The sequence below is a fragment of the Ursus arctos genome, unplaced genomic scaffold (assembly GCF_023065955.2).
Source record: "Ursus arctos isolate Adak ecotype North America unplaced genomic scaffold, UrsArc2.0 scaffold_22, whole genome shotgun sequence".
Taxonomy (NCBI): domain Eukaryota; kingdom Metazoa; phylum Chordata; class Mammalia; order Carnivora; family Ursidae; genus Ursus; species Ursus arctos.
In genome coordinates this window covers 58,292,159-58,318,627 of record NW_026622897.1, presented here as the reverse complement: position 1 = coordinate 58,318,627, position 26,469 = coordinate 58,292,159, and the positions used below count along the sequence as shown (strand labels likewise).

Sequence of the window (26,469 nt, the reverse complement as noted above, 5' to 3'; positions counted from 1 at the left end):
GGTCTCTTCAGTCTGGGACCCACTGGCTTTGGAGCCCTGAGGTCAAATCAGCTGTCAGAATGGGCTGGGGCCGACCGTGGTGGGGGACTGCAGCTGTCACATTCGGGTTTCCTCTGTCCCCTGGATGCTGGCACCTATAGAATTGACTTGTTATTGCCCCTTTCCTTTGCCAGTGGCCCCACTTCATTTCCTTTATACATTTATTAACACACCTTACAGAAGGGTTATTTTTGTACGTTAGCAATTTCGTATGATTAAACCTAAATAACTGTGTCCCTTTCTCCATGTAGATTATTTGGATAGGCCCAGGCTCAAATGGAAAAAAGAAAACATGTCATATATAAGGAGAAGAAGGTTTGTGTATGTCAGGAGAGGGAGGGCAGTGGAGAGACCCAAGCAGGAAATATTACAACTATTAAACGGGATGAACTGCAAGTAGTGGACCTCCCTATACAGCAAATACTATGTCTCCAACAACAGTTTCGTTAAAATAAACTGAAGAATTCCAATAGAGCAGTAGAAAAGGTAACGAAAAGGGGAGGAAAAAGAAAGAACAGATTCCAGAGCTGAGGGGGATATAGATTTGTTGCACAGGGATTGAAACATGGTTCGGACTAGGAGGGATGCTTCCCGGGATGGGAAAATGAGAGAATGCATGGACCAGCAAGTGCACAGGGACAGGTAAGCATCCCCCCGACTCAGGCAAAGGGCAGTGAGCTCACAGGATGATTTATGGTCTCAGGGATGATCCCCTAAACCTTGGAGGATCTCTGTTCCCTAACTTAGCCAGGGAGAGAGCCCCACCCACCGGTGAGTGTGACAATGCCTCCATAACAGATACCAGCTGGGGTGACTGGCCTGGGCCAAGTCAAGCAAAGCAGATTCTCACCTCCTGGACATAAAATTAAAAATAATAAAATAGTGCTGCGCGAATGTTTTCATTTCTGGGCTGCCAGTGCTTGGACCCCGTCTTTGCACTAAATAGAGCCTGCTGTTGGAGTGCCTCTGGCATTTCAGTTTTAACTCTGTCGTGTGATCTAGTTTATCGAAGGAAAGGAAGTGGATTTTGAGGACAGGTCACAACAGTTCTAGATTCGTGTGTTTGGCAGGAATCTGTAGTTGTGTGACAAGGAGGGAGGAACGGGTTGAGACGTGTGGGATTTTGTCACCTCTCTGCCAGAATCCCAGTCAAAGCTTTATATAGTGAGGTCCTGTCATGTAGGGGACGATTCTGTCATTGCCAGAGTCCTTAAGCAGTCAAACTGAACAAGGGAGGAATGTAACTAGTTCCCAGTGTCCCAAAAGCAGCCCCCCACCCCTGCCCCAACCACAACTCATCCTCCACCCCGGCAAGAATGTGTGCTCCGAATTCTGTCCGCAGGTCTGATGCAGGCTAACAACTGTGCACACTGACCTTATTAGAATGATGGTAACAACCCAGTCTTTGTGAAATTGTCCCTAAAAGGATGGCCACCTCATCTCCTGTGGTATAAAAAGTAGATAGATTGAGAAAGCCCCAAAATGTCAAAATTTAGGCTAGATTGCAACTCAAGTCTCTTAAGCACAGACTCCTGCCTCCTGACAAGAAGCACATTTCCTCAGGGTCCCAGGGAATACATTCAAAGGGGAAAAAAATAAGCCACTAATCATTAACACTACAAAAGAGGTCAACAGAAAACATACAAACCAAGGTTTGCTGCTTCAGTCCGAATTGATTCTGACTTCACTTCTTTTACCCAAAAAGCTCTGTTTCCTTCCAGATTCCTCACTGTATTCCTGGTCACATTAGTTGGTCTGCATGTGAAATCAGTCATTTTCTGCCAGGAGCTGTCTCCTTATGGAATCATCAGTGTCAGCAGGACTCCTTCCTCCCAGGATCATGTCCTCTAGGACACAGACCCTACTTGGACACTGAGTAAACACAAGGCTACATTGTTTGATAAAAAACAAAGAGCCAATGTAACATTTTTCTCTTCCCTAATTGGCTGTAGTTTTCAGCTCACCAAATTGTCTTCTATCTCTTGCTTTACAGGAGTAGTGGAAAATATCTGTTTAGAAGGAAGCAAGTAAAATTTTAGGGTGGGGGTTGTTCCATGAGAGGTGAGATGAAGGTTTTTATGCATTACCTTATATTCCCAGGAGATAGAACTCATGTTATGTGGGTACCACCATTTTTTTCCATTCCCACACAAGGGATGAGGTCAACCGTATTAACTCTTTTCCCTTGAGATGGGACGTAGCTTGGTGTTTCAGGACGCTGGGGATATTGGAACCCTAGGAGATTCAGTCTAGACAATCTGGACACAGTCAGTTGAGACAGAATTCTCAGAGGTTAAGAATGTTCCTGTACATCTGGTGTTCTTTAATTAGTCTATTTGTATAATCTTGCACCAATATTGTATGAATACAATTAAAGTTTTCTACTCTTGATATTGGAATGTAAGATCTTCAACTTTTTCTTCAAAAAATTTCTTAGCCAGGGGCACCTGGGTGGCTCAGTTGGTTAAGCATCCAACTCTGTATTTTGGCCCAGGTCATAAACTCAGGGTCCTGAGACTGAGCCCCATGTGGGATTCGGCTTCTCTCTCTCCCACTCTCTCTGCCCCTCTCCCCATTGCTTAAAAAAAAAAAAAATCTTAGCCATTCTTTGCACTTTGCATTGTCAAAAAGTCTATAAGCAGTTTCTCATTTTATAAACACACACACACACACACACACTTAGTTTTGCTTGCACTGAATCTGTATATCAATACAGAAATACCTGATATGTTTATAATACTGTATCTTTATATTATAAATATGATATATTCTATTATTGATGTAGTCTTCTTTAAATTTCCCTAATAATGGGTTAAAAAACTAACTTGAGGGGCGCCTGGGTAGCGCTGCCATTGGGCGTCTGCCTTCGGCTCAGGCCGTGATCCCTCCACTATGAGCCTGCTTCTTCCTCTCCCACTCCCCCTGCTTGTGTTCCCTCTCTCACTGGCTGTCTCTCTCTGTCAAATAAATAAATAAAATCTTTAAAAAAAAGTATACTCTTTTTTTGTGGGATGCAGAATATTTTTTTATAATTATTTTTAAAAATTACCACAAAAAAAAAAAAACCCACAGATTCCATGGCTTAAAGTGCCACAAATCACAGTAATTATCTTACAGTTTTGTAGCCCATAAATTTAGCCTAGGTCTCACCAAGCTAAAGTCAAGGTGTTGAGAAGGCTGCTTCTCTTTTTAGAGGCTCTAGAAGAGAAACTCTTTCCTTGCTTTTTCTAGCCTCTAGATGCCCTTCTACCATCTTCAAGGAAAACGATATTATTTCTACCCTTCTTCTGTACTTAATTTCCCTCTGATTCTCCCCTTGGGCCTCCCTCTTCTACTTTTAAGGATCTCTGTGATTACATTTAAGCCAGCTACATATTCTGGAATAATCTCCTTATTTTAAGGTCTACTGATGAGTTTCATCGGATAGTCATCTTAATCCCTTATGGCCTTGCAACCTAACAGAATCACAGAGGTTTAAGATGGGGACACCACCGGAGCCGCCATTATTCTGCCTACTACACGAAGCTTCAGAGTTTGGAAATTATATTTGTCGAACTCACCAGTCTTGATTAACTTAATCTCTAGATATACTGACATAATAGATGCATTTAAACATCTCATTTTGTTTTGTTCCTTTCTCCTTGCTTTTTAGTGAATATATTACATATTGAGGCTATATTGTAATATACATATATAATGTCTGGTTTCACATATCCTGGTGGTTTGCAGCATGGTTCTGAGTGGAAGATTCCCTCTGACTTTTCTCTTTCTTTTTTACTTCCTTCGTGTGCTCATTCTTCCGGGTACCTCATTCTGTTCTCCTAAGCACTGTGTCCCAAGCCAAAGCGTAGTGTGGTGGCTTCTGATCCTGATCCAGCAATCATCTCATGGACATCGCAGATCTAGTTACTGGGACAGAGGGAAGGTGGGTTCAGTTCCTTGGGGCAGAATGTGCCTCTATCCTCTCACATCTCTAAGTAAACCATCTTCTATAATGTAATTCTAGAAAGCGGTTTGATGCCAGTTTTTGGTGTGTGTGTGTGTGTGTGTGTGTGCTTAATTTACGTTTTGGGGCAGGAACCCTATCCCTCATTCTTAGCCTCAAGTAGTGCCCTCAGTTTTGGTCTGCTACATGAAAGAACTTGTCAAAATCTTGCAGGAGCTAAATTTCTTTCTAGGCTACTACCTTTTTCTAGATCTGGAACTCAGAATATTTATGGATTTGCGACCCAAACTCCTTGTTTTATTTTTTCCTTGATCCACAAAGATGCCATTAGTATGTAGAGATCACAATTCCACAATATTTATTTTCCCAGAGCCTAAAAACAAATGTGTAATCTATTTTTCCCCATTTTTCTATTAGTTTAAAGTAAGAAAGTTTCATTTATACCATAGACTAAAGACAAAGTACCTGTGTTCATTTCTATTTTTTTTTAAGATTTTATTTTATGTATTTGACAGAGAGAGAGACAGCCAGCAAGAGAGGAAACACAAGCAGGGGGAGTGGGAGAGGAAGAAGCAGACTCATAGCGAGGAGCCTGATGTGGGGCTCGATTCCACAGCGCGGGGATCAGGCCTTGAGCTGAAGGCAGACGCTTAACGACTGAGCCACCCAGGCGCCCCCTTGTGTTCATTTCTAAAATGACCACTATCAAACCTCTCAGCGGTCCTTCTCCACAAGGGTGATGCCTTTAGGTGCAGAGAATGCAGTGGAGGAATAGTTAAAGTGTTCAGAAAAGTCTTCCCCTGCCTTCCAGGACATCATATCTCTGATCTCATCTGCCAAATGCTCAGCTTCCTACTGCTATTTCCTCAGCCGCTTTGGAGCTGCTTACAATTTCCTTGAGAACTACATCAACTCAATACAGAAGGTCAAGGTGTCCTAGTGTCAGAATGTGGGATGAATAGGAGGCAGACATTATATTTCCTATGAATGGAATGTGACTGACAGATCCACAAGCAATGTGCCTGCATGCCAAAATAAAAGTCAATACTCTATAAGGAAAGTCAGTAAGCCAGATAGTAAATGTAAAAACAACAACAACAATAACAACAACAAAAACCAAGTATAAAGCCGGGGGGGGGGGGTAAACAGAAGGGGGAATGAACCATGAGAGACTATGGCCTCTGGGAAACAAACTGAGGGCTTCAGAGGGGAGGGGGGTGAGGGAATGGGATAGGCTGGTGAAGGGTAGTAAGGAGGGCACGTATTGCATGGTGCACTGGGTGTTACACACAATGAATCATGGAACATTACATCAAAAACTAAGGATGTACTGTGTGGTGACAATCAACATAATAAAAAAATTTTTTAAAAAAAGGAGTCTTATGATCAAAAAAAAGTATAAAGTTTTTAGAAGAAAGCATAGGAGATCATGTTTAAAACCGAGTAATTAAAGATGTTGAAAAAAACTTTTAGGCTCAAGATGGAGCCACTCCTGCCCATAGTGCCACATTAGCAAACCAAAATTTAGACAACTTTCGTGTCCTTGTAAATGCTGTCCTTGACCATAAACACAGTATATCCAGTCAGACAAGCCCGAAACACCAAGCCAACTCTGGGCCTTCTCTCCCCATGGAAGGTGGACTATGTGGCCCCTGGCCAGTCAGATTTTTTTTTTTTATTTGCCTCTTCCTTGTTGTTTATTCTTTATCCCACAAAAGCTTTTTGCCTTCAGCCCCATTTTGTGGTTGTCTGAAAGGAGACTACCCACTTCACGAAGTATCTAAAACAACTTGTGTGTATCACACATGATCACTAAATTGTCTTCTTTCTTTTAACATTTTTAAAGATTTTTCTTATTTATTTGAAAGAGAGTGAGAGAGAGAGAGAGGAGACATGCACGCACATGCGTTCCTGCTAGCATGAGCAAGGGGAGGGGCAAAGGGAGAAGCAGACTCCCTGCTGAGCAAGGAGTCCATGCAGGGCTCCATCCCAGAACCCTGAAATCGTGACCTGAGCCGAAGGCAGACTCAACTGACTGAGCCACCCAGGTGTCCCACTAAATTGTCTTCTTCAATCATTTTTTTTCAACAAAGATGTTCTGAAAGGTAACCAGAAATAATAAACTTTTAGAAAATGATAAATTGCATAAGGAATATAGTTAATAATATTATAATAACTTTGTATGATGACAAAGGGTAGCTACACTTACGGTGAGCATTTTGTAACGTACGTACTTGTTGAATCACAGTGTTATACACCTGAAACTAATATAATATTACAGAGCAACTGTACTCTGATTCAAATTTTTTAATACTCCAATTCGAATTTTTTAAATGCTAAATTAAACTTCGAAAAATTTAAAGTTCTTCTCAACCAGAGAGAAAATAGTCCAATATTCACCAAACATATATTTGACAAAGGACTTGTATCCAGAATCTACATAGAACTCCACAAACCAATAATAATTTTAAAAAATTTAATTTTAAAATGGACAAATGATGTGAACAGACATGTCATTGTAATTTTAAAATTGAGGAAGATTTGGGGTGCCTGGGTGGCGCAGTCGTTAAGCGTCTGCCTTCGGCTCAGGGCGTGATCCCGGCGTTATGGGATCGAGCCCCACATCAGGCTCCTCCACTGGGAGCTTGCTTCTTCCTCTCCCACTCCCCCTGCCTGTGTTTCCTCTCTCACTGACTGTCTCTCTCTGTCAAATAAATAAATAAAATCTTTTTTAAAAATTGAGGTAGAATTGAACAGATATGAAGTAAAGTTATGAATAGCCAATTTGCACTTGAAAAAAATGTTTGCCTTATGAGTTCAGGAATATGCACATTAAAATCATAATGAAATAGCACTAAAAATCACTAAAGTGCTTAAAATTACAATTACTTACAGATTCATACGTTGGCAAGGAGATGTTGTTGTTGGGTGTGTAAGATGGTATGACAATCTTGTAAGAAAATCTAGCACTTGTCTTAAAGTGAAATATGTATCTACACTGTAACAAAGAAATTCAACTTTTAGTTATATTCTCAAGAAGAATTAAGCCCAAGTCCACCACAAGAAGACTTGCATAAAAATGCTCATAATACCTTGATTCATAATATCCAAAAATTGAAGACACTTCAAATATGTCTCAACAGAATGGATAAGTAGATTGTATATATTCATACCATCTTACGAATGTTAATCAGCAGAAGAGAACAAACCACTGATACATAAAACACTATGAATACAGAGCACAAGTGTTAAGTTAGGTGAAAGAAAGGTTTTACAATGAAGTTTATACTGTAGGATTCCATTCGTAGGAAGATTCAAACTGACGACATTGAGATTCAACGTCAAGTAGCTGAGGAATCGGTTCTATCAAAATAACCATCCCATAGATAACTTACAATCACGTGGGGGAGAGGGGAGGGAGAGGGAAAAGGAAAAGAATCTGAAGGCACTGTAAAATAATCAAAAACAGTCAGAAATCAAAAGGGAGTATGCTTTTAGTAAAAAGGAAATAACGTTGGGTGAGTTTCCTGTTTTTGTGTCTTTTCAACTGAGAGATACAAGGTAACACAATTCAAATTTGTAGAAAAGCTCAATTTGTTGACTAGAAAAGTAATTTAAAAAAGAAAATGCAAGTGTACCACATATGCTGAAAAGTGGAGAGAAATAGCCACAAAAGAAAGAGTTTGAAAATTCTACGTGTAAATGCCTCCCACATGTCTAAAGCACATGTTTGAGGACGACTCCATACAGTCTAAATAACTACAGGACCTGAAGAGGTATTTTAGGTGCTACCTACACAGGAAGGAAGACGGAATTTGAGATCAGCCTAGTAAACTGCCTGAAAAAAATAAATTTAATCCAGAAAACTATAAAGGAATCCAGATTTTTTTTTTTTGCAACATACCATTCACAATTTCTGGAATACAGTACGCAATCTAAAATTATCAGACATAAAAGACAAATAGAAAAACCATGACCCATGCTCAAAAAAAAAAAAAAAGACAATCAATGGAGGGTAACGCTGAGATGAGCCAGATGTTTAAATTAGTGGACAGAGATTTTTTTTTTTTAATTTTACTTATTTATTGGAGAGAGAGAGAGAATGAGCATGAGTGCAGAGGGGGGCAGAGGGAGAAGCAGGCTCCCTGCTGAGCAGGGAGTCAGAAGTGCGGCTCCATCCCAGGACCCTGAGCCAAAGGCAGATACTTAACTGAATAAGCCACCCAAGCGCCCCAGTGGACAGATTTTAAAGCAGCTACTTTAACTATAGTCAGGAACACAAGGGTAAATATGTTTCTAGTGCTCAATACCCAAGAAACAAATAATCAAATAAAAAAATAGGCAGAAAATATGAACAGACACTTTTCCAATGTGGTCCATATATACAATGGAATATTACTCAGCCAACAGAAAGAACGATTACCCAACATTTGCAGCAACATGGATGGGACTGGAGGAGATTATGCTAAGTGAAATAAGTCAAGCAGAGAAAGACAATTATCATATGGTTTCACTCATTCATGGAACATAAGAAATAGGAAGATTGGTAGGAGAAGGAAGGGAAGAATGAAGGGGGGTAAACAGAAGGGGGAATGAACCACGAGAGACTCTGGACTCTGGGAAACAAACTGAGGGCTTCAGAGGGGAGAGGGGTGGGGGACTGGGATAAGCCAGTGATGGGTAGTAAGGAGGGCACGTATTGCATGGTGCACTGGGTGTTGTAGGCAAACAATGAATCATGGAACATTACATCAAAAACTAAGGATGTACTGTATGGTGACTAACATAACATAATAAAAAAAATTTTTTTTTAATTCCTAAGGCCCCAGAAATACAAATGGTGTAATTGCCACTCAAAATTCAGAGGTGGTGAGAAGGGCAAAGCCCTAGATCAGACACCTGGACGCTGAGAGTGTCTGGAGCTCAGATGACCTGGAAAGGGCTAGGCAATCAAGCGTGAGAGGAGCTGAAACAATAAGCCAAAGTGAAAGTAATGGTGAAGACTTTAATCATTTACTAGAATAGCATCAGGAAGAGGCTAGAACAGGAGAAAGAGCTGTCGACGTTCAGAAATAACAGAAGTAAAACCAGTGAATCACTGAAGCAGTTATCAGGAGAAGTTCACCGTGCACACATCGGAAAGACACTTGGTAAACCAGGAGCGCTCAAACCAGAACATGGAAGGAGGCGTGGGAATGTATACAGCAGCTCGTACAGGGGGAAAGCTTTGACTGTTTATTCTTCACAACGATTAGTTATAATTTTAGAATTTCTTATAAATTATAGGGAATTGGTCAGTGTTTCCCTGATACCAACCTTGGGAAACGGTTCAAGTTTTGCTTGTGATTTCCAAAAGCATGAGCAAGAAATGACCCAGATCAAGGTGGCCTTGCCAAATAAGCTAAACTCAACTTTTCATGACTAAACTGGTTTGGTCTGCTTGACAAAGGCTGAGTCTGTTATTGACTTTAACAGTGCCAACTTCCTCGTTCCATCTCCCCCTCTGGAAAAGAGCACAAGCCGAGGGTCAGAGCCATCAGAGCACACTGCCAAGGGAACCCTGAATGAAAGGCTCCTGCCACTTGATGAAGCCGGTGCCTGAGGGACCTCGAAGAGGGACTGGCTAGGAGAGGAAAAGTACTGAGTATTGAGCCAGAGTAAAGTGTCCTCCCAGTTTCCCAATAAGGAGACAGCCAAGTGAAGGCTTCTGGGCCAACAGTGCAGACGTGCACAGGAGCGTGGCGTGCCAGGGGGCCCGGGTCCTTGACCACAGCTTCCTTCTGAGATGGCCATACGTGGCTGCACCAAGTCTGGTGTGCAGGGGGTTTTTGCCCTGTGAGGCCTGCCCTGCGAAGTAAAGCTTCTTCCATTGCCAATGGAGGGAACTGAGAAATTACACATAGGATTTCAGCCTGAGCTAAAATCCTTCATTTCACTCTTGAAATTTTCAGGACCCAACCTAGAAACAGATTACCCCATCATGAACCCTAAGGGGTGAGACTTTGAGCGGTTCTGTCAGGACCTGAGTAATTAGTCTGAGGCATCAGTGCACCCAATAATGATTAAGATCGCTGAGTAGGAGGAGACCTGTCTGAAGAACTGAATGCAGCCATGAGTCTCCGCAGTTACCAAGCCAGAAAAAGATGCCCCATAGCCAGTAGGGTTTACTTTACAGAGCCAGGAAGCTTTCTCCCTGTTTCTGTAGGAATCCCTTCTCATCTAGTCCAAGGCATCAAGTCAAGCACAGCGAGGCTTTGGGCACGGCACAGCTGAAGGGGGGCTGAGGGGATGTCGGGATAGTCAGCGTTCACATACAAGAAGAATAATCCCAGGAGGCATGTGTGGTTCCCCCAGAAACAGGGTTTACGGTGTGAGGGCACCCCAAGCAGGACATCTACTCATCCGGCAGCAGGGTGAGAGAGCTCCTGCCCTGGGGTTCCCAGTCCAGACCGAATAATTCCGTTGAGAACTGAATGGTTTCAGAACAACCACAGACAGACAGTTTCAGTCTGGTTTGTGTGTGATACCAGCTTATCAGCCTCGTGGTGTGACGACATCTGTGTGGCAGTCCGTCTGAATCCACAAGTCCTCACAGCAGCTCTGAAAGACAGGACCCCGAGGTTTCAATTCAGGAAAAGGGCAAAGCTTTCAGGCCCAGTTTTGAAAGATCGGAAAGACCACTGATGTCTTTTCCCCTCCACCATGCCTTCCTAGGTACCAGTGCTTGGATTCTTTTTGTTGTTTTTCGTTATTCATTTTCCTGTGTTGTTGCTATCAACGCGTCCCTTTTAAAAAGGAACTTTACATTTTTTTAAATTCCTTGTTTTCATCCAAACCTTTTAGTCCAGAAGAATTGTATGCAAGAGGGACAAAAGCATTTATACAGGAAAACATTTTTGTCCAACTTAATCAGCAAGACCCATCATGTTGAAGGATTGGTTAGCACAAAAGTCTTAATCTCTCATCCCTTGATGTCATGTTAATCTTTTATCGCTTTGAATCTTTAGAAAGGGATTAAAAGGATTCAATGGCCCGTGTAGGGTCCTCCACAAATGCTGAGATGTCGAAACTGTAAAAGAAGGATACACAATTGAAGGAAGGGAGCAGAAAGCCTGACCAAACCTGAGGTGTAAGTGAGAAGTGTCCTTTTGGGGAATTGCTGCTTTGAGAACCCAGATTGTTCATCTGAGATGTGTAGTCTAGGCTGGGGTTGTCTTATCTTTTACCATCAGCTGCAAAATTCCACCCACTAACTGTCCATCAAAATGTGCAGTTTCCCCTGTGGCTTGAGTGTGGCATGAAGCACGAAGAGTCCACTATACGTCCCATGATTAGGTCCACTGATTTGTAGCTTGGGCTGCAAACCCAGGGTCATTATCAGAGGTCAAGTGCTCGGGTAACCCGAACAGAATACAAATGTGACATCACAGGGTCTGGATAGAGGGGCTTGAGTCAGTGGAATGCTTGGGATGGCCAGGACACATGCGTGACAAGAGGTTTGGTGTGAGGCAGGGTGTTCGCCTGCCAACAATACACTCCGCCCCTTGGCCGGGGTAGTCTGTCCCTGGGCAGTGACGTAGCGTCCGAGAGGTGGGATGGGACAGGCTTCGTACTCTTTCAGCATCTTCTTCTCACAGGGCAGCCTGCGTGTGTAGGCCTGATGTAAGACGGTGTCTAGATTTTCACAGGCCATCCTCACCTGAATTCAGGAGGGGATTGGTCACACACCTGTTTGCTCTGGGGTAGAGGGCACTTTAGTCTCCATGTTTAGTGGACAATCAGGGTCTGCTCATTGATTGTCCCCCTGGCCAAGCACGGGGTCCTCCCTGCTGAGCATCCACATGGATCACAAAATCTTAGTAGGAGCAGAAGGGATTTTTCTCCAAAGGCCCCATCTCCATGGGGAGGTGTGTTTTATACGCCAGCCTAAGGTTCTCTAGAGGCCCAATCAAACAGCCAGGCCCTTTGCTACAGCCCAAAACTCAGGGAGGTTTACAGTCCTCCACATGCCCCACAAAAACGTCCCTATCATGGGTTGGGTGCAGAAACTAGTAAAGGTGTGCTCAGATGACTCATCAATCCCAGTCATACATTGAGCACTGGGGTCATCACAATAGAAGGCTGCAGTGGCCCAGAGACACCTGCCCGTTGTCAGGCTTGGGCAAAGGCCTGGGTGGTGGTGATTCTCTCCTTGACAGAACTCAGTCAGGCTCCCCCATCTGGGCCCTGACTTTCAGGCTTCTGGTATCCTTCTCTGCGACGTCCAGGATCCTGCTGAGTTTTCTGGAAATTTCCACCCCTGGTCTGAACACCTTCAGCATCTTATCACCCTGGCCTGCCTTCAGCAAAAATTCTGTTGGTCTTTTTAGCAATATTTACCCTTTTGGTGATTTTCTTAGTAATGTTAGTCATTTTCCATCTACTAATGTCTGACCCTGCTCCTTGGCTATAGAACCCCAGTTTCTCCTATTGTATTCAGAGTTGAGCCAATGTCTCTTTCCCACTACAAAGCCCCATTGTAGTAGCCCCCCTGGAATAAAGTCCTCCTTTTCCTTACATCTTTAACGAGGGTCCTGAATAGTTTATTTTCTTAAATGGTGGTGGCGTCAGACCCCAAATCAGAGAGTATTATCTGTTTTTCCTTCATTTTGGTGTCAGGGATTAAGGGGTCACAGTAACCAGTGCGTGGATGTATAAAATACCTAAAAAAGTGCAATTCTCTTGAATCTTCCTATTGAACTCTAACCTTGGCAAAGAGCATCTGGTCCTTACTAGAGACAGAAGGGCAACCACTTAACTTCTAGTCTTGTTTATATCTGAAAGCAGAAACATCCGGGCAAAAGTGGCAGGGCCCTCCCACCACCCCCGGGGCCCAAAGGAAGGCGTGGTGCCTGGATGAGTCACAGGGGTGGCCCTCAGGTTTGGGACACAGGGAGGGACTGCAGAGCAGGTGGCACAGGCAGACTGGTTTGAGCTGAGCCCAAGCTTGCCCCAGGCTTTCCTGGCCGAGCCCGGAAGCACGTGGCTGCTGCTGGTGTTCTGTGGGGCAGCAGCTGCTGTCAGGGTCTCCAATGCCCTCTCACGGAGGGGGTCTTGCACTCAGGCGGCCACACTGTGCCGTTCTTGCTTCCTAACTGGGGCAACATCATCTACCTCCAAAGAGGATCTAATTAAGGCTCTAACATCTCTAGGGCTGCTGGGCGAATGGATTCCAAAGGGCTCCACGCTCTTTTTTTTTTTTCTTGAAGTGTCAACGTCTGCCTGCACTGCAGAGTGTCTGTTGGGACCAGAGGCCTGTGTAGAGTCACTCAGCTCCCAGAAGCCCACTGGCTGTTCCCACCTGGCAGAGGGCCCTGGGCAGTGGCTGGGGAACGGCTTCCCTAGCTTTCTTCAAAGCCGGCTGGGTAAAGAGACCCCACGGTGAGCCCCACATCCTGGCGTTCGTGCCTTTGTGCAATCCCTCCCCTTAGAGAGAGCACAGAATTTGTGAATTCCTTGTGGCCAATGGAATGTGGCAAAGGTGATGGGCTGTCACTGCGGTGGGTAGGTGACATTATCCAAGGCTGTCTCCCTAGAAGTGCTGTCTTTCTCCTGCCGGCCTGGAAGAAGTAAGAGCCACATTCTGAGCTTCCTATGGACAGGCCCACAGAACGAAGAACTTTGGACAGTCTAGAATCTGAGGGTCGCAGTCCTGCAAGTGCAAGGAACCGAAGTCTCCAAAAACCTAAGTTAGTTTAGATACAGACCCTTCCCTGCTCTCACCTGTATCTCAGGCCACATGGTATGTGTGTCCCAGCGAGATGCTAAAGGAGAGAACCCAGCAACACTGTGCCCAGACCCCCGACCCACAGAAACTGCGGCATAATTGTACCTTCTTTTAAGCCTAAAATTTAAGCCTCCCACTAAATTTGTGGCAGTTTGTTGCACAGCAGGAGAACATGAATACAATTTTATCTAGTATGTTAAGTTGAAGAGGCTATTATGATTATAGGAGATGATGAGAATGAAGTTATCGTTACAAGAATCGAATATTTACTTTAGAACTGGATAGAAAGAAATTTTAAAGACTGTGATTCTTCACTCAAATTATTCTATTTCTTGAAATAAAGCAAAGTCAATTATTTTATTTTATTTTATTTTATTTTTTTTTTATTTTAATAATGATTTTTTATTATATTATGTTAGTCACCATACAGTACATCCCCGGTTTTCGATGTAAGGCTCGATGATTCATTAGTTGTGTATAACACCCAGTGCACCATGCAATATGTGCCCTCCTTACTACCCATCACCGGTCTATCCCATTCCCCCACCCCCCTCCCCTCTGAGGCCCTCAGTTTGTTTCTCATAGTCCATAGTCTCTCATGTTTCATTCCCCCTTCTGATTACCCCCCCTTTCTTTATCCCTTTCTTCCCCTACTGATCATTCTAGTTCTTATGTTCCATAGATGAGAGAAATCATATGATAGTTGTCTTTCTCTGCTTGACGCAAAGTCAATTATTTTAGAATGAATGAATGTGCTTTCTGAAAATCATTTATTTCAATTCAGAAAAGAAATCAATAAAAAAACACGAATTGGCACGACTCTGGGGCAGTGCTTATGTGCTAGAAAATAGGAGGTTATCGCAAATATCCTAGTATTTAATTCCCACAACATCCCCATCAGGTAAGTTTTATTATTTTTATTTATTTGTACATGAGAAATTGAATCCCATAGAACTAAGTTAATTTGATGAGGGCCACAGAGGAGCTATATCATCATTATACAAAATTTGATCTGTTTTCAGAGGCCAGTCTTATAACCTCCAATGCCAGAGTTCATCGTCTACACTAAAGGGCGGGGATATTTTCTTCCTGTCATCTACAATAGCACCCTGGCCACAAGGAAGTTCGGCGTAGTACTGCGTATGGTCATGACCTACTTCCATCTCATTTAGCCTAGATGGATTACTAGAAAATTCTAACGGTTTATAAACTCCTCTTTTTTTTTCAGTTTATAAATTTTGTAATCTCCAGTTATAAATTTCTCCCTCTTAGGATATTTGTGAAGACTAACCAGAATAATGTTAATATATGTACATGTATTTATACAAATGATTATATATATATACCCATATGTACCCATATGTGTACATATATGTGTGTGTGCATATAGATAGACGTGTAAAGATATATACACTGATCCCACATCAGACATTTTCATTTTCACCCAGTGTGGCCAAGATACTCATCTTTCTCTAATGTCCTGCAAATCTTGATTCAAATTTTGCATAGTGGCATAGCCTGCCCTAATTTATAGTGCATGCCTCTCAAAGAACAATCTGTGTCTTCACTATCCTAGGTAGTTCTAGCCTTCATTTCATATTCTTTAAAGAAAAAGAAGAAGGAGGAGAAGGAGGAGATGGAGAAAGATGGGAGGAGGGGGAGGAGAAATAGAGAAGGGGAAGAAGGAGAAGAGGGAAACGAGGGAGAAGGATAGGAGAGAAGAAGGAGAAGAAGGGGGAGAAAAGTGCAGAAGGTGGTAAATGCAGTGACGTACTCAGGTGTTCCACCGTAAGGAAAAGGACCAAGCACCAGAAGGCTGTCTCTCGTACGCACAGCCAAGCCTAGACCTGACCATCTCAACAGGACACATCATGAAACCTCACAGTGTCTGCAGTGGGATTTGGGGATCTGAAAAACGAGACTTCCATGGAGTCAATTATTATTTTATTAAAGCAAAACCAAACCAAACAAAACAAAAAAATTGTCATCGATACAGCCTAGATTTTTTCAGCAATAACGAATATTTATTCTTACATAGAAGACGCTTAGGTAAGTGCTTCACATCTAATAAAATTTGGCTTCTCAGTGTGACCCTAGGAAATAGGCACAATGTTAAACATCAATTTTTTTTTTAGGAAAATGAGACCAAGAGGTGCTAAGTAACTTGTTCAAGTTTCCACAGCTCGTAAGTAAAGAGACAAGACTTGACCTCAGAAACTCGGAGCACCAAAAATCTACCCTTTGTAAATATTTTACTTATGCACTTCTGCTTTAACTCTGTCATACATAAAGGAGTGCCATTGACAAAGCAAAGCACTCGGAAGGATTCACTACCTAGTGACAGATTCCTATGCCCTGTTCTATGTCCTCTGCACTTGGATAGAATCGCTAACTTTTCCTTTGTTGGTTCCATTAAACAGCAGAGGGAATGAGGACAAGAGATGTCAGAAGAGGTACAGCACTGCTGCTCGTTCTACAGAAGGGATTAGATGTGCTCTCTTTGCAAATAAGCATTCTCTCCTAATACTAAGCAAAAACTAAAACGAAAAAAAAAAGCATTCTCCCCTAATGAAAACAAAATATTAGGAAGAAAACTCTCAAGCATTCACTGCATGGTAGGGTTGTGTAAAAGACTGTTGAGTTGACTTGTGTTTCCCCCAAATTCATATGTTACGGTCTTAACCCCCAATACTTCCGAATGTGACCTTTTGGAGATAGGGTCTTTACGGGGTGATTAAGTTAAAATGATGTAACTAGGGTGCGCCCTGCTCCAATCTGACTGGTGTCCTCAGAAAAAGGGAGATTTAGACACAGAGAAATGCACAGTGGGAAGATGATATGAATAGACACAGAGAGAAGACAGCCATCTACAAGGCATGGAATAGACCCTTCCCTCACAGCCCTCAGGAAAAAACAAACAAACAAAAAAACCCACAAAACAACCAAAAAACAACTCTGCTGACACCTTGGTCTTAGACTTCCAGCCTACAGAGCTGTGAGACAAGAAATTTCTGTTGTTTGAGTCACGCATTCTGTGCTGCTTTTTTACAGCAGTCCTAGCAGAGTATTCCAAAAACATTCTAAAATGAAAGAGAAAAGATGGAAGGCGTGTTCAGAACAGTGCAGATAAGCTCAAGTGTAGATGAGCCCCAGGGCAAGGGGCCCGACACAGAAGTGGGTTAGGGACTAAGAAGGTTCAGGAGCTCGGTGGGCACAGGGTGATGGGGCGCTGACAGTTCCAAAGATTGAAATACGGGTAAGTAGTCTGAGAAAACTGACAATTAGAAAACTTGTAGATGAGTGACCCATGGTTTGTGACATTGAAAAATGAGACCATACGTGCCTCACAGTCTAGGAAAATCCCAACACGACAGGGAGGAACAGGCATGAAAAGAGTCAAGACCTTGGAATCAGAGATGGAAGACTCCTCAAAGACCTTATACTCCGATTCATTCTGTAACCCAATAACCCAGTAGCCATACTGAGGTTTGTATCTGGAGTAAACATTTGGGTGATTTACATTTGGATCAAAAACAAACCCAGAGCCCCCTTTTCTCTTGAGGTTTCTTGCTTTACTGTACACCCCGAGGATCCAGGCAGTCTTCTCAGACACATCGACTTCCCAGTAATACTTCCCTGAGGAGAAATGTTGGCAGCCCAAGATATCAAAAGCAGAGAAATCACACAGAAATGTATTTTTAAGTGAGAGGTTGTGCACAGCTGTCACTTGTCTTTTGTCAGCAGAAATGGCAACACTCGAAATAGCATTGACTGGCTTCAGCATCACGTCCACTGTAGGAAAAATGACAGAGTCAGGTGATGAATACAGAGTAGGTGTGTCTTATGCCATTGTGAGGTGGACTATCAGGAATTGACTGGGAGGAACTTATGTTGATGTGTCAGAGATGAGTAGAACACTTTAAGAACTGTTGTATGCATGCGTGCTTGGGGAAGAACACATGAAGCTAAGGTCATGGGACCTGATAGTAACCACAACACCAAAAAAGGGATCAGAATATGGTGATTTGAAGAACCTGTAATTCCTTCTTACCCCAGTAGCGTTGGACCTCCGTCAGCTCTGAAACGAAAAAAGTTTCGATGATGTTGTTAGAAGCAGAGGAGTAAATGCTGATACGTATCTTCTCACTAGAATGGGGGGCACGGAGGGGAGCCCTGTGAGGCTATGAACTGGTGAATGAGATGATGAACCTTGACTGTGTCTACCTTGAGCATTCCCCCTTAGGTCTGATCACACCTTCAGCATAAGAGATCTCTCTCTCCTTGTCAGGCCTACATCTTCTCTTGTCTAGAAACAACATCCTCTCCACCATTTTGCCCTGATACGATAAGAATTCCACACCCACAACCTTCCCCTGATTCTCCTTACCTTTAAACACTTGCAGCATCCCACTCAGATCTGGAATTCGGAATGTACTCTTCAGTTTCTTGGAAACAATGTTTGGCTTCTTCAAGGTCCAGCTCTCACTCCTAGAGAAGACAAAATTGATCACCCCACACATCTGACCTTGTGTCTCTACGAGACCACTGTTTCCCTTATTTTCACTCCTCTGATGCACTTGAATTCTCTCCATCTCCACTGAAGATCCTGGGTGGGGGGGGAACCCTGATGCTGCAACCAGAAGAAACATGTTCATGTCTACCCTTCCATTTACCTTCTGCGTGATCTTCAGAAGGTCTTCATCTCAAAGAAGCTCATGTTCCTCTTTCTATACTCTACCTCTTAAAAATAATAAAACTAGATGAAATAATGGTGCCTTTAAAAGGTATTTGATCCGTCTAAAAAAAAAAAGTATTTGATATATGAAGAAGTCACAGCTATCTTAGTGGTTCCACCAGGGACAGGCCAGAGATGTGAGTTCCCAAGCAGGTGATTAGTAAAGAAGCTCCAGAGCCTGGATATTGAAGGATAGGTGATCAAGTATGGAGGTCCTGTATTAAAAGTCTAGAGGGTCTCCAAAGCCTGTTATCCCAGTACAGATATGTCCAAATAATAATATTTAAGGTTATGTTCTCTGGGGAAACATTACATTACAAATGTCTGGAAAAGGAGAATTTATGACAACCAAATTAATACCGGTCTGAATTTCATGTGTTTAGGAAGACCTTGATGCTGCCACGTGGGTAGGCACCTTTAGGCACAAGAAGACTATATTTTCTACAAGATGCTAAAGTGTGTAAGCAAGAAGAGATTAATTATTGGCACCAGGAAGAAAGCCACTATTCCCCAAGACTGGAGCTTTTTTTTTTTTTTTTTTTTTGAAGTCCAAATAAAACCACTAGAAAGGCCTTGTTTCTTCTAACATCAGGAAGAAAAATAAATGCAAAGAAGCTGTCCTTGTGGAAGATTTGGGGGCCTGGCGAATGGAAGATAGAATCTTCTCTGAAATTAGATAGACACCTAAGAAATATAGAAATGAACTGAGGTAGAGACTGAGGTTTGACTAAAATGCCCAAAATCATGCTCTTATTGGTCCTAGCTCTGTGACCTCCCGCCACCCAAATTCCATTGAAAACCTTCACCTGTGATCAAAAATTTGAAATGATGTAATTCCCAAATTCCCCAGCTCTGTGATTTTTTTTTTTTAATTCTGGTTGATCCCAAGATAACTCTCGTGGCTATAATTCTGTCTTCACATAAAAAAGGACCATACCTGGTCTCCATACATACCTTTTCATGACATTAATCATATCCTGGGGAGAAGAGAGAAAACATGAGTCAAGTATAAGATTGCCATATTTAGAAAATAAAAGTGACTGGTTAAAATTTAACTTTATATAAATAACAAATATGCCTTAGTTTAAGCATGCCTCTTGCAATATTTAGGATACCCTCTACTAAACAAAAAATCATTTATCTGAAATTAAAATTTAATTATGCATCCTGTATTTTGCCTGGCAACCCTCCAAGGAGTTATAAGCCCTCCTACCTTAAAAAGTTTTATCCACCTTAGACCCCCTAAAGCCCCTTGGTATGATGTGAATGTACAGATAATCAGAGTACGAAGGACAAAATGTAGAGGAAGACTGAGATGGACCATCCCAAGGACTCATGTGAGGGTGTTAGAAGGATGATTCCCAGTACTTGGAGATGGGATATATTTAAAAAGAAGATAAAAGATTTGACATTTGAAAAAAATGAATTTATGAGGAGACCTCTTTCATTCATTATGCTTTTATTTATTCCAGAGACAGATAAAGGTGAAACCCATATGTGCCAGACGTCATTCCAGGCTCTGGAGAGTCAAATACAAGTAATCAATAATAATCATTCTCAAAAAGTGTACTTTCTTTTGCTGCAGGTACAAGTAAACAAGAACTTCAATCAAGTATTTCTCTGGCTTCCCTCTATTCATTCTACATTCCTCCTGTACACTGCCTATAGGTAAGCTCCCCAATTTTTAAGCATGAAATAAGCCACAAGAACCAGAACATGGGGAAGTCGAAAATGTAATTATTTCCCAACTATTTACATTCCATTGTCCAAAATGATACCAATATCTACTCAGCCACTCTTTTAGAAACTATAATATCTTACTCTGAATTCCAATATTGTATTAAACCAGTCCAATCTATATCCTCAAAATCTTTGAGCCATCTTTTTTTTCCCAGCATAGCCATTATTTGCCTTATTTTTTTAACAGAAATGTACTAACATATTTGGTTTCCCTCTCTCCAGCCTAACCCCTTTTATACCAACAAAGACTTGCCCTCCAGTTGGCTTTACATCCTCAGATAAAGTTTTATTTTCTCTATTAGGCTTTTTTGTTGTTATTGCATATGACTAAAACTGGTTTAAATATAAAAGACAGAAGAATAAATTCAGGAGCAGGTGTCATAGCTAGGTTTCCAAATGAAAATCTTGTCATCAGAATCTGTGCTTCTCAAAATTTTATTTTCCACCAGCAATACTGGGCTTATTTTTAGACTCTGTATGGCATCAGCTTGAATCTCCAGGTTTAAATGGTGGTCCCTGATACGTTATCTGGTGAAAAAGAGAACTTCTTTCTAGTCATGATAGTAAAATTCTAAGGCGTAAAAATCATTGACCTTAATTGGGTCAGGTATATATCTTAAAATAATTACTGCATCATTGGTAAACATAGAGGAATCTGATATTCTGATTTACCTAGACTTGAGAGACATACACATCCCTGATGCTACTGACTTTATCAACTCTAACCAATGCCATGGACTGAGGGTAAGGATGGTTCCTTAATGGGTAATTCAAGAGGTTGTTACCACAAAAAAAAAAAAAAAAAAAAAAGTAATTCAGTTGAGGTTGGACATACAAGTCTCTCATACAGCCCATCCCTTCACTGACTGCCATCCCCTCACCCTTTTTACCAAATTATTTCCCCCCAAAAAGCCTCAGTATAATACAATGGTTACAATAATATTAAACATGGATGACTTATATCACATATAAATTATAATTTAAGATCAACTAAAGATCTAAATTTAAGATCTGAAAGTATAACACTATTAAAAGAAAACAAAGAGAACGATTTTCACAATATTGGATTTGGTAATAATTTCTTGGGTATGACCAAAAAAAGCACAGGGAACACAAGAAAAATAACTAAGTAGGACCACACCAAAGTTAAAAATTTCTGTGCCTCAAAGGACACCAGGAAGAGAGCGAAGAGACAATGCACAAAAAGAGATAAGATATTTGCAAATCGTATATCTGATAAGGTATTACTATAGAGAATATACGCCAAACTCCTACAACTCAACAGCAAAAAGCAAACAACCCAGTTGGAAAACCAGGAAAAGAATTTGAATAGATATTTCTCCAAAGAAGACATACAAATGTCCAGTAAAGCACATGAAAAGATGCTCAACATTATTGGCCTACACTCAGGAAATGGAAATCAAAACCACAGGTATTGCACAGTCTGGACTCAACAATAACAAGAAAATCAAATGTAAACAGAGATCTGTGTTATTTGACTAAACTTAGTGAAAAGATGCCTTGCAAATGCAAGATGACACATCCTGGGAATTTATGAAGAATATCTCTCCAAATTTTTTGCACTGCCTTTTATAAATTACTAACAATGGCGATTTCCTTTGCAGTTCCTACTTTGAACTATCCCTATGACCCTTGAAATGACAGCGAAAGCGTACTGAGGGGCCCGAGGCTTGAATATCACCATGAGGAAGAAAGTTCGGGGACTCAGCAGAGAAGGAAATTTTGTCTCTGTGCTTCCCCTGAATCTCATCATGTAGGAGCCCCAACCCAAGGCTTACCTGCGCCGTGTCTACTGACGACCCCCATATCTGATGCTCGACAGCTGAGATGAGCTCTCTCAAGCACTGCTTCTGCCGGGCCAGCTGGTCTCTGGCCACTACCAAGTTATCCAACACATTCACTTCATCCTCCTCCAGCTTTTGCAGCACCCTCTTCTCCTCGCTGTCCAGGATGGCTTTCATTTCATTAAACCCTTTCAGAATCCTTTGTCTCTCAGTCTGCATATGATTCTTTGGGAATGAGAAGAGAAAGAGGTAGTCAGTCTGTCTGTCCAAGGGCCTACATTGTCTGGGCCTGGGAGCCAAGACAAGAACTATCTTTCTTAGGGATTTCTCAAAGAGAGAGCAGGGAACAGGCAGTGAGCAATGACTGAGAAAGCCATTTCCCCACTATTTTCTCTTGAGTTTTTCCCAAAGGAATGAATGTCTACTTTAACAAGGCCTACCCTGAAACACAAAGTGACACCTGGATGAGGCTTGGATTACAGCCACCTGTCCCGGATAATCATGCCACACTGCAGAGGAAGCCCTTCCACCCACACCTCCTAAATAGGGAACACTGGGCTTTTCTCAATGTGTTTTCTGGAAGTATTAGTGCCTCAAACTTGATGATGGATATGGGACATGGGATTCTTGAGTCATTTTTACATTGCTTTCCTCTATGTTTTCACTTCCAAATATTTGATTTCACTTGTGATATGTTTACTCTCTGGCACCCACCCCAACAGGGAAGAAATGAAATGAGGACTAATTGAGAAGCCCCTGAACTCATTAATTCTGAGGTAACAAAGAGGAAGGGGCCTCCTTGTGACTGGACTGAGGTGCTGCCCAGTTTTCTGTCTCAGAATTCCCTCAGGAAATATCTCTTCCTGCCTTCCAGGAAGCTTTCTCCTCTCTGATGTCAGCTTCCCACTCCTCCATTTTCGGCTCCTCCTTCCTCAGCTTCTTCAGAGCTGCCTGGAGCTTTTCCTGTGAGAAAGAATCATTAGAGTCAAGCTATGAGCTTTCTTAGCACCTGGACAGAGGGAAGACATCAGACTCATCTGAGACGAGACTACGTTACAGAAATGAAACTGGTGATTAGAATCTAGGATGTAGGCAAAAATCTGAAGAGGTTACGGTACTCTGTATCCCTGGGTGATGCAAGCTACCATCTCTTATCGAGAGTAACCTGATTTTCTCTTTTCCTAGAGGAAGAATTGATCCTGCAGCAAGGAAGTTCCTTTCGTCTCATTGACACGCTCCCCACATCCAACCAACCATGTTCCCCATAAACCCTTCTGGTCAAAGGGACAACCAGAATTTGTCTTGGGAAACATTTCTCCACTCATCCAACTTCTCTTTGTAGCCCAGATTATTTCTGATCAAATGAAAGAATGCACAGAAATATCCTTTTAATCTCAGAAACTGAGCAAAGGGTATGGAAAGAGATCGCAGAGTTCAGTTCTATGATGACAAAGGGAAGAAAGTAGTTTAAAAAAGTGAAGGATCACTGGAGGTACCATTCTGCCCCTCTACCTTCAGCCTTGGGCCTACCTGACAATCCTTGATCACCTTCTCCATGAAGAATAGTTGATGACCGTGGTGCTCCACAGACTGGGCACAGCGCTGGCAAATGGCCTTCCCATCTTCCTTACAGAAGATCACGAGTTTTTCTCCATGGGGCTGACAGAGCTTTTTCTGCTGTGGGCTCATGTTCTCCCTGACTTTCTTCACTATGTTGGCCAGAGGCTGATTAGGTCGGAGATTCCAAAACTGGTATTTGCACTGGCACACTGGGCAATTGCTTTCCCCTCCTTTGTGGGTCCCTGACTCCTTGCTCTTTGCAGTGATGCAAGCTTGGCAGAAGCTGTGGCCGCAGTCCAGGCTCAGGGGCATCGTCAGAAGCTCCAGGCAGATGGGGCAGGTCACATCCTTCTGTATGTTCACCTGTGCTGGAAAATCCATTGCAGAGCTCCCCTGGCTTCTTCCTGTCCTGACAACTGAGGCTGTTCTTGCTCACAGCCTCCTGCAGGGCCGGGAATGTTGAAGGGACCATGACAAGAAAGGCAGAAATAGAAAAAATACTGATTATGTAGAGATTTAGAACAGGGCAAAACATTAATATACAATAAAGAAAATAAACCCTACAAGAGGAGTAAGTCAGTAGCAAAATGAGAAGGGCTCTTTGCAATAATTGCAAACACTTTACTCTCAGTTTATGTTGCATGACAAATTTCACCCCATTAGGCAAGCTTGCTAGTTTCTCTCCTTCTACTGGTAGGACAAATTGAAGGCCTTCCTACCAAGAACTTTGTGCAACCCATTAATTTTTCCTGTCTTTATTCCCCACCGCAAACACATTCTCCATGTTAGATACACTAAACCCACTGTGGTTCTTGGGCTTTTGCACTCCTCTCTTCCTGTGTGGAGTGATCCTACCCCTGATTTTTGCATGACTCACTTTTTAAAAACAATTTTATCAAGTCATGTCTATATCAAATGCATTCATGTTAAGAGTACCATACAATGATTCTAGTAAACTTAGGGAACTATGTAACTATCCACACAGTCCAATTTAGAACATTTCCATCACTTGAAAGCAAACTGACTGCTATTAGCAGTCACGCCCATTCTGAACCTGAGCCTCAGGCAACCATTAATCTTATGTTTTTATAGACTGGCCTTTTCTGGTCAATTTATAAAGGTGGATTATAACATATGATCCTTGGAGGCTGAGTTCTTTCACTTAGGATACTGCTACTGAGCTTCTTCTATCCTGCCTTTCTCTCCAGTTTCTTAATGTCGAAAGCACATCTTGAATTTAATCAAAAATATTTAAAAAATTTTAAAACCCACTTTCTCCCATCTATTGGACCCTGTACTAGCCCCCTGAGTAAACAATATACACCAGATATGAACTTTGTCTAGGTATAAGACACAGACCAGTGACTTCTGCAAAGTGAGAGGAAAGGAAAGTACACATCAAAATACGATGTAACATAGAGATCAGGTACAAGGTATTCAGGGGTGAGATTAAGGTGGAGTTTTTTCTGAGAAATTACCAACTCCTTTCCTTAGCTCTATGCAGGGAAAATGGAGTAGGGAGTTGAGCTAAAAAGCAATGCAAAGGTGTGTCTACGATGATGGAAGACAAGTTCTGAATCAGGAGTGGACACCAGAGTGTCGTGGGGTGCTGTTGAGGTGAGAGTAAGCCATGCACACTCTGGAGAGAACAAATTCCCCATGGCTAGCGCTCCAGAGAAACAAGTGGCCATGGGGGAGCTGCAGAGATGGACAGCAGTCTGATCATCTAGCCTCTCTCATCAGGCTGGCCAAAAGTCTAATGATTTATCAGGAAGATTCTGGCAGCTTCCCAGAAGTTATCAGGACAAGAAGAGTTAAGGATGAGTTTCAAGAGTGTCTTCTCACTGGCATAGCCCCTAAGATCTCTTTCCCTCCCACAAGTCCAGATAAAGACTTGTCTCTACTGGCTCTCTCCAGGAGCTTGGGCTTTTATGAAGAGGGAAAACAGAGCTCCATCTCACAGGCTTCACTGGAGGAAAAGAGGAAGAGATTCTCTGTTTCTGGGGGGAAAAAAAAAAGTTGTTCTGGCTCACCTTGGCAAGGTAGAAAAGTCAAAACTACAGAACAGAAAGAAGATGAGAGTAATTCAGCCTGGAGAAATAATGATCCCTCCAAGAAACACAAGGCTCTCGGTGTTCTTAAGTCTCCCGTTTTCAGTGGTCATGCCACCCCCAGACTAAATGCACCTACCTCCGTCCGGCAGAAAACATACAAGCTGGCTCCTTGATGAAATCAGAGCAGCTTCAGAACCACAAATTAAACCCATCCAAGCACATTCAATCTGTTCCTCCCAAACTTCCTGCCCTTTGCCTTCACAACTACCCCACAAACCTTTAGACTGAAGTGGAGAAGTCTTGACTCAGTGGAGATCAGATGCAGGTATGGACAAGATTAACTCACCAAGCCAGAAAACTGGACTTCACAAGGGAGGTTAAATACAGGAACTGGGTAGAAATGAAACCTAAAATCTGAGAAGAGGAAACGAAAGAAAGGAAGCAGAATGGAAACTTACAAAACAATAACAGTGGGAGGGCACCACATAGGAGTGCCAGGGAAGGGTATGTTCTGGGACCTGCACCAGCTGGGCACCCAATCACTGCATTCTTATTCCTACCTCGACTTACTCCCGCAGGACTATTTGAGTAAGAAAAAATGTGGAGTACAATGATACAGCCTGAATACTCAGCATTTCAATTCAATCCCATAATTATTTGTTGAGTTTATGCTATATTCAAGCCCCAGGCAAGCCACAAAGGATAAAATAATGATCTAGAAAGGCTTGGCACCTGAACTCTTGCAATGCAGACTGTGATAGGAAAGATAGTCAGTTATAAAGGTCTGTAAAAATGAGCAGACGTAGTGACTATCAGCAGGCATC

General features: G+C 42.3%; 1 protein-coding gene across 3 annotated transcripts; it reads right to left on the bottom strand.

Annotated features, from left to right (window-relative positions):
- Positions 1-15,678: 15,678 nt before the first annotated feature.
- On the bottom strand, positions 15,679-26,083 carry TRIM22 (tripartite motif containing 22). Of its 3 annotated transcripts, none has more exons than XM_026489590.4 (8): positions 25,923-26,083; positions 23,562-24,033; positions 22,899-22,994; positions 22,026-22,256; positions 19,441-19,463; positions 18,139-18,239; positions 17,803-17,829; positions 15,679-17,543 (listed from the first exon to the last, which is right to left on the bottom strand). In XM_026489590.4, exons 2-8 carry the CDS (start codon positions 23,970-23,972, stop codon positions 16,948-16,950), a joined length of 1,485 nt encoding a protein of 494 aa, XP_026345375.1. In that variant the 5' UTR covers positions 23,973-24,033; positions 25,923-26,083; the 3' UTR covers positions 15,679-16,947. The 3 variants fall into 3 exon arrangements, with proteins under 3 accessions (XP_026345375.1, XP_026345376.1, XP_044236411.1); XM_026489591.4 differs by having other exon boundaries at positions 25,992-26,062; XM_044380476.3 differs by lacking the exon at positions 22,899-22,994 and having other exon boundaries at positions 25,923-26,042.
- Between the last annotated feature and the right edge of the window lie 386 nt (positions 26,084-26,469).

Excerpts from the sequence above, each read along its gene's own strand:
- TRIM22 (XM_026489590.4), bottom strand. The coding sequence starts at position 23,972 with ATGGATTTTCCAGCACAGGTGAACATACAGAAGGATGTGACCTGCCCC. Across the intron at positions 18,240-19,440 it reads ATGATTAATGTCATGAAAAG|GAGTGAGAGCTGGACCTTGA; the intron begins GTATGTATGGAG and ends TGTCTTCTCTAG. Across the intron at positions 17,830-18,138 it reads GATGCTGCAAGTGTTTAAAG|AGCTGACGGAGGTCCAACGC; the intron begins GTAAGGAGAATC and ends TTTTCGTTTCAG.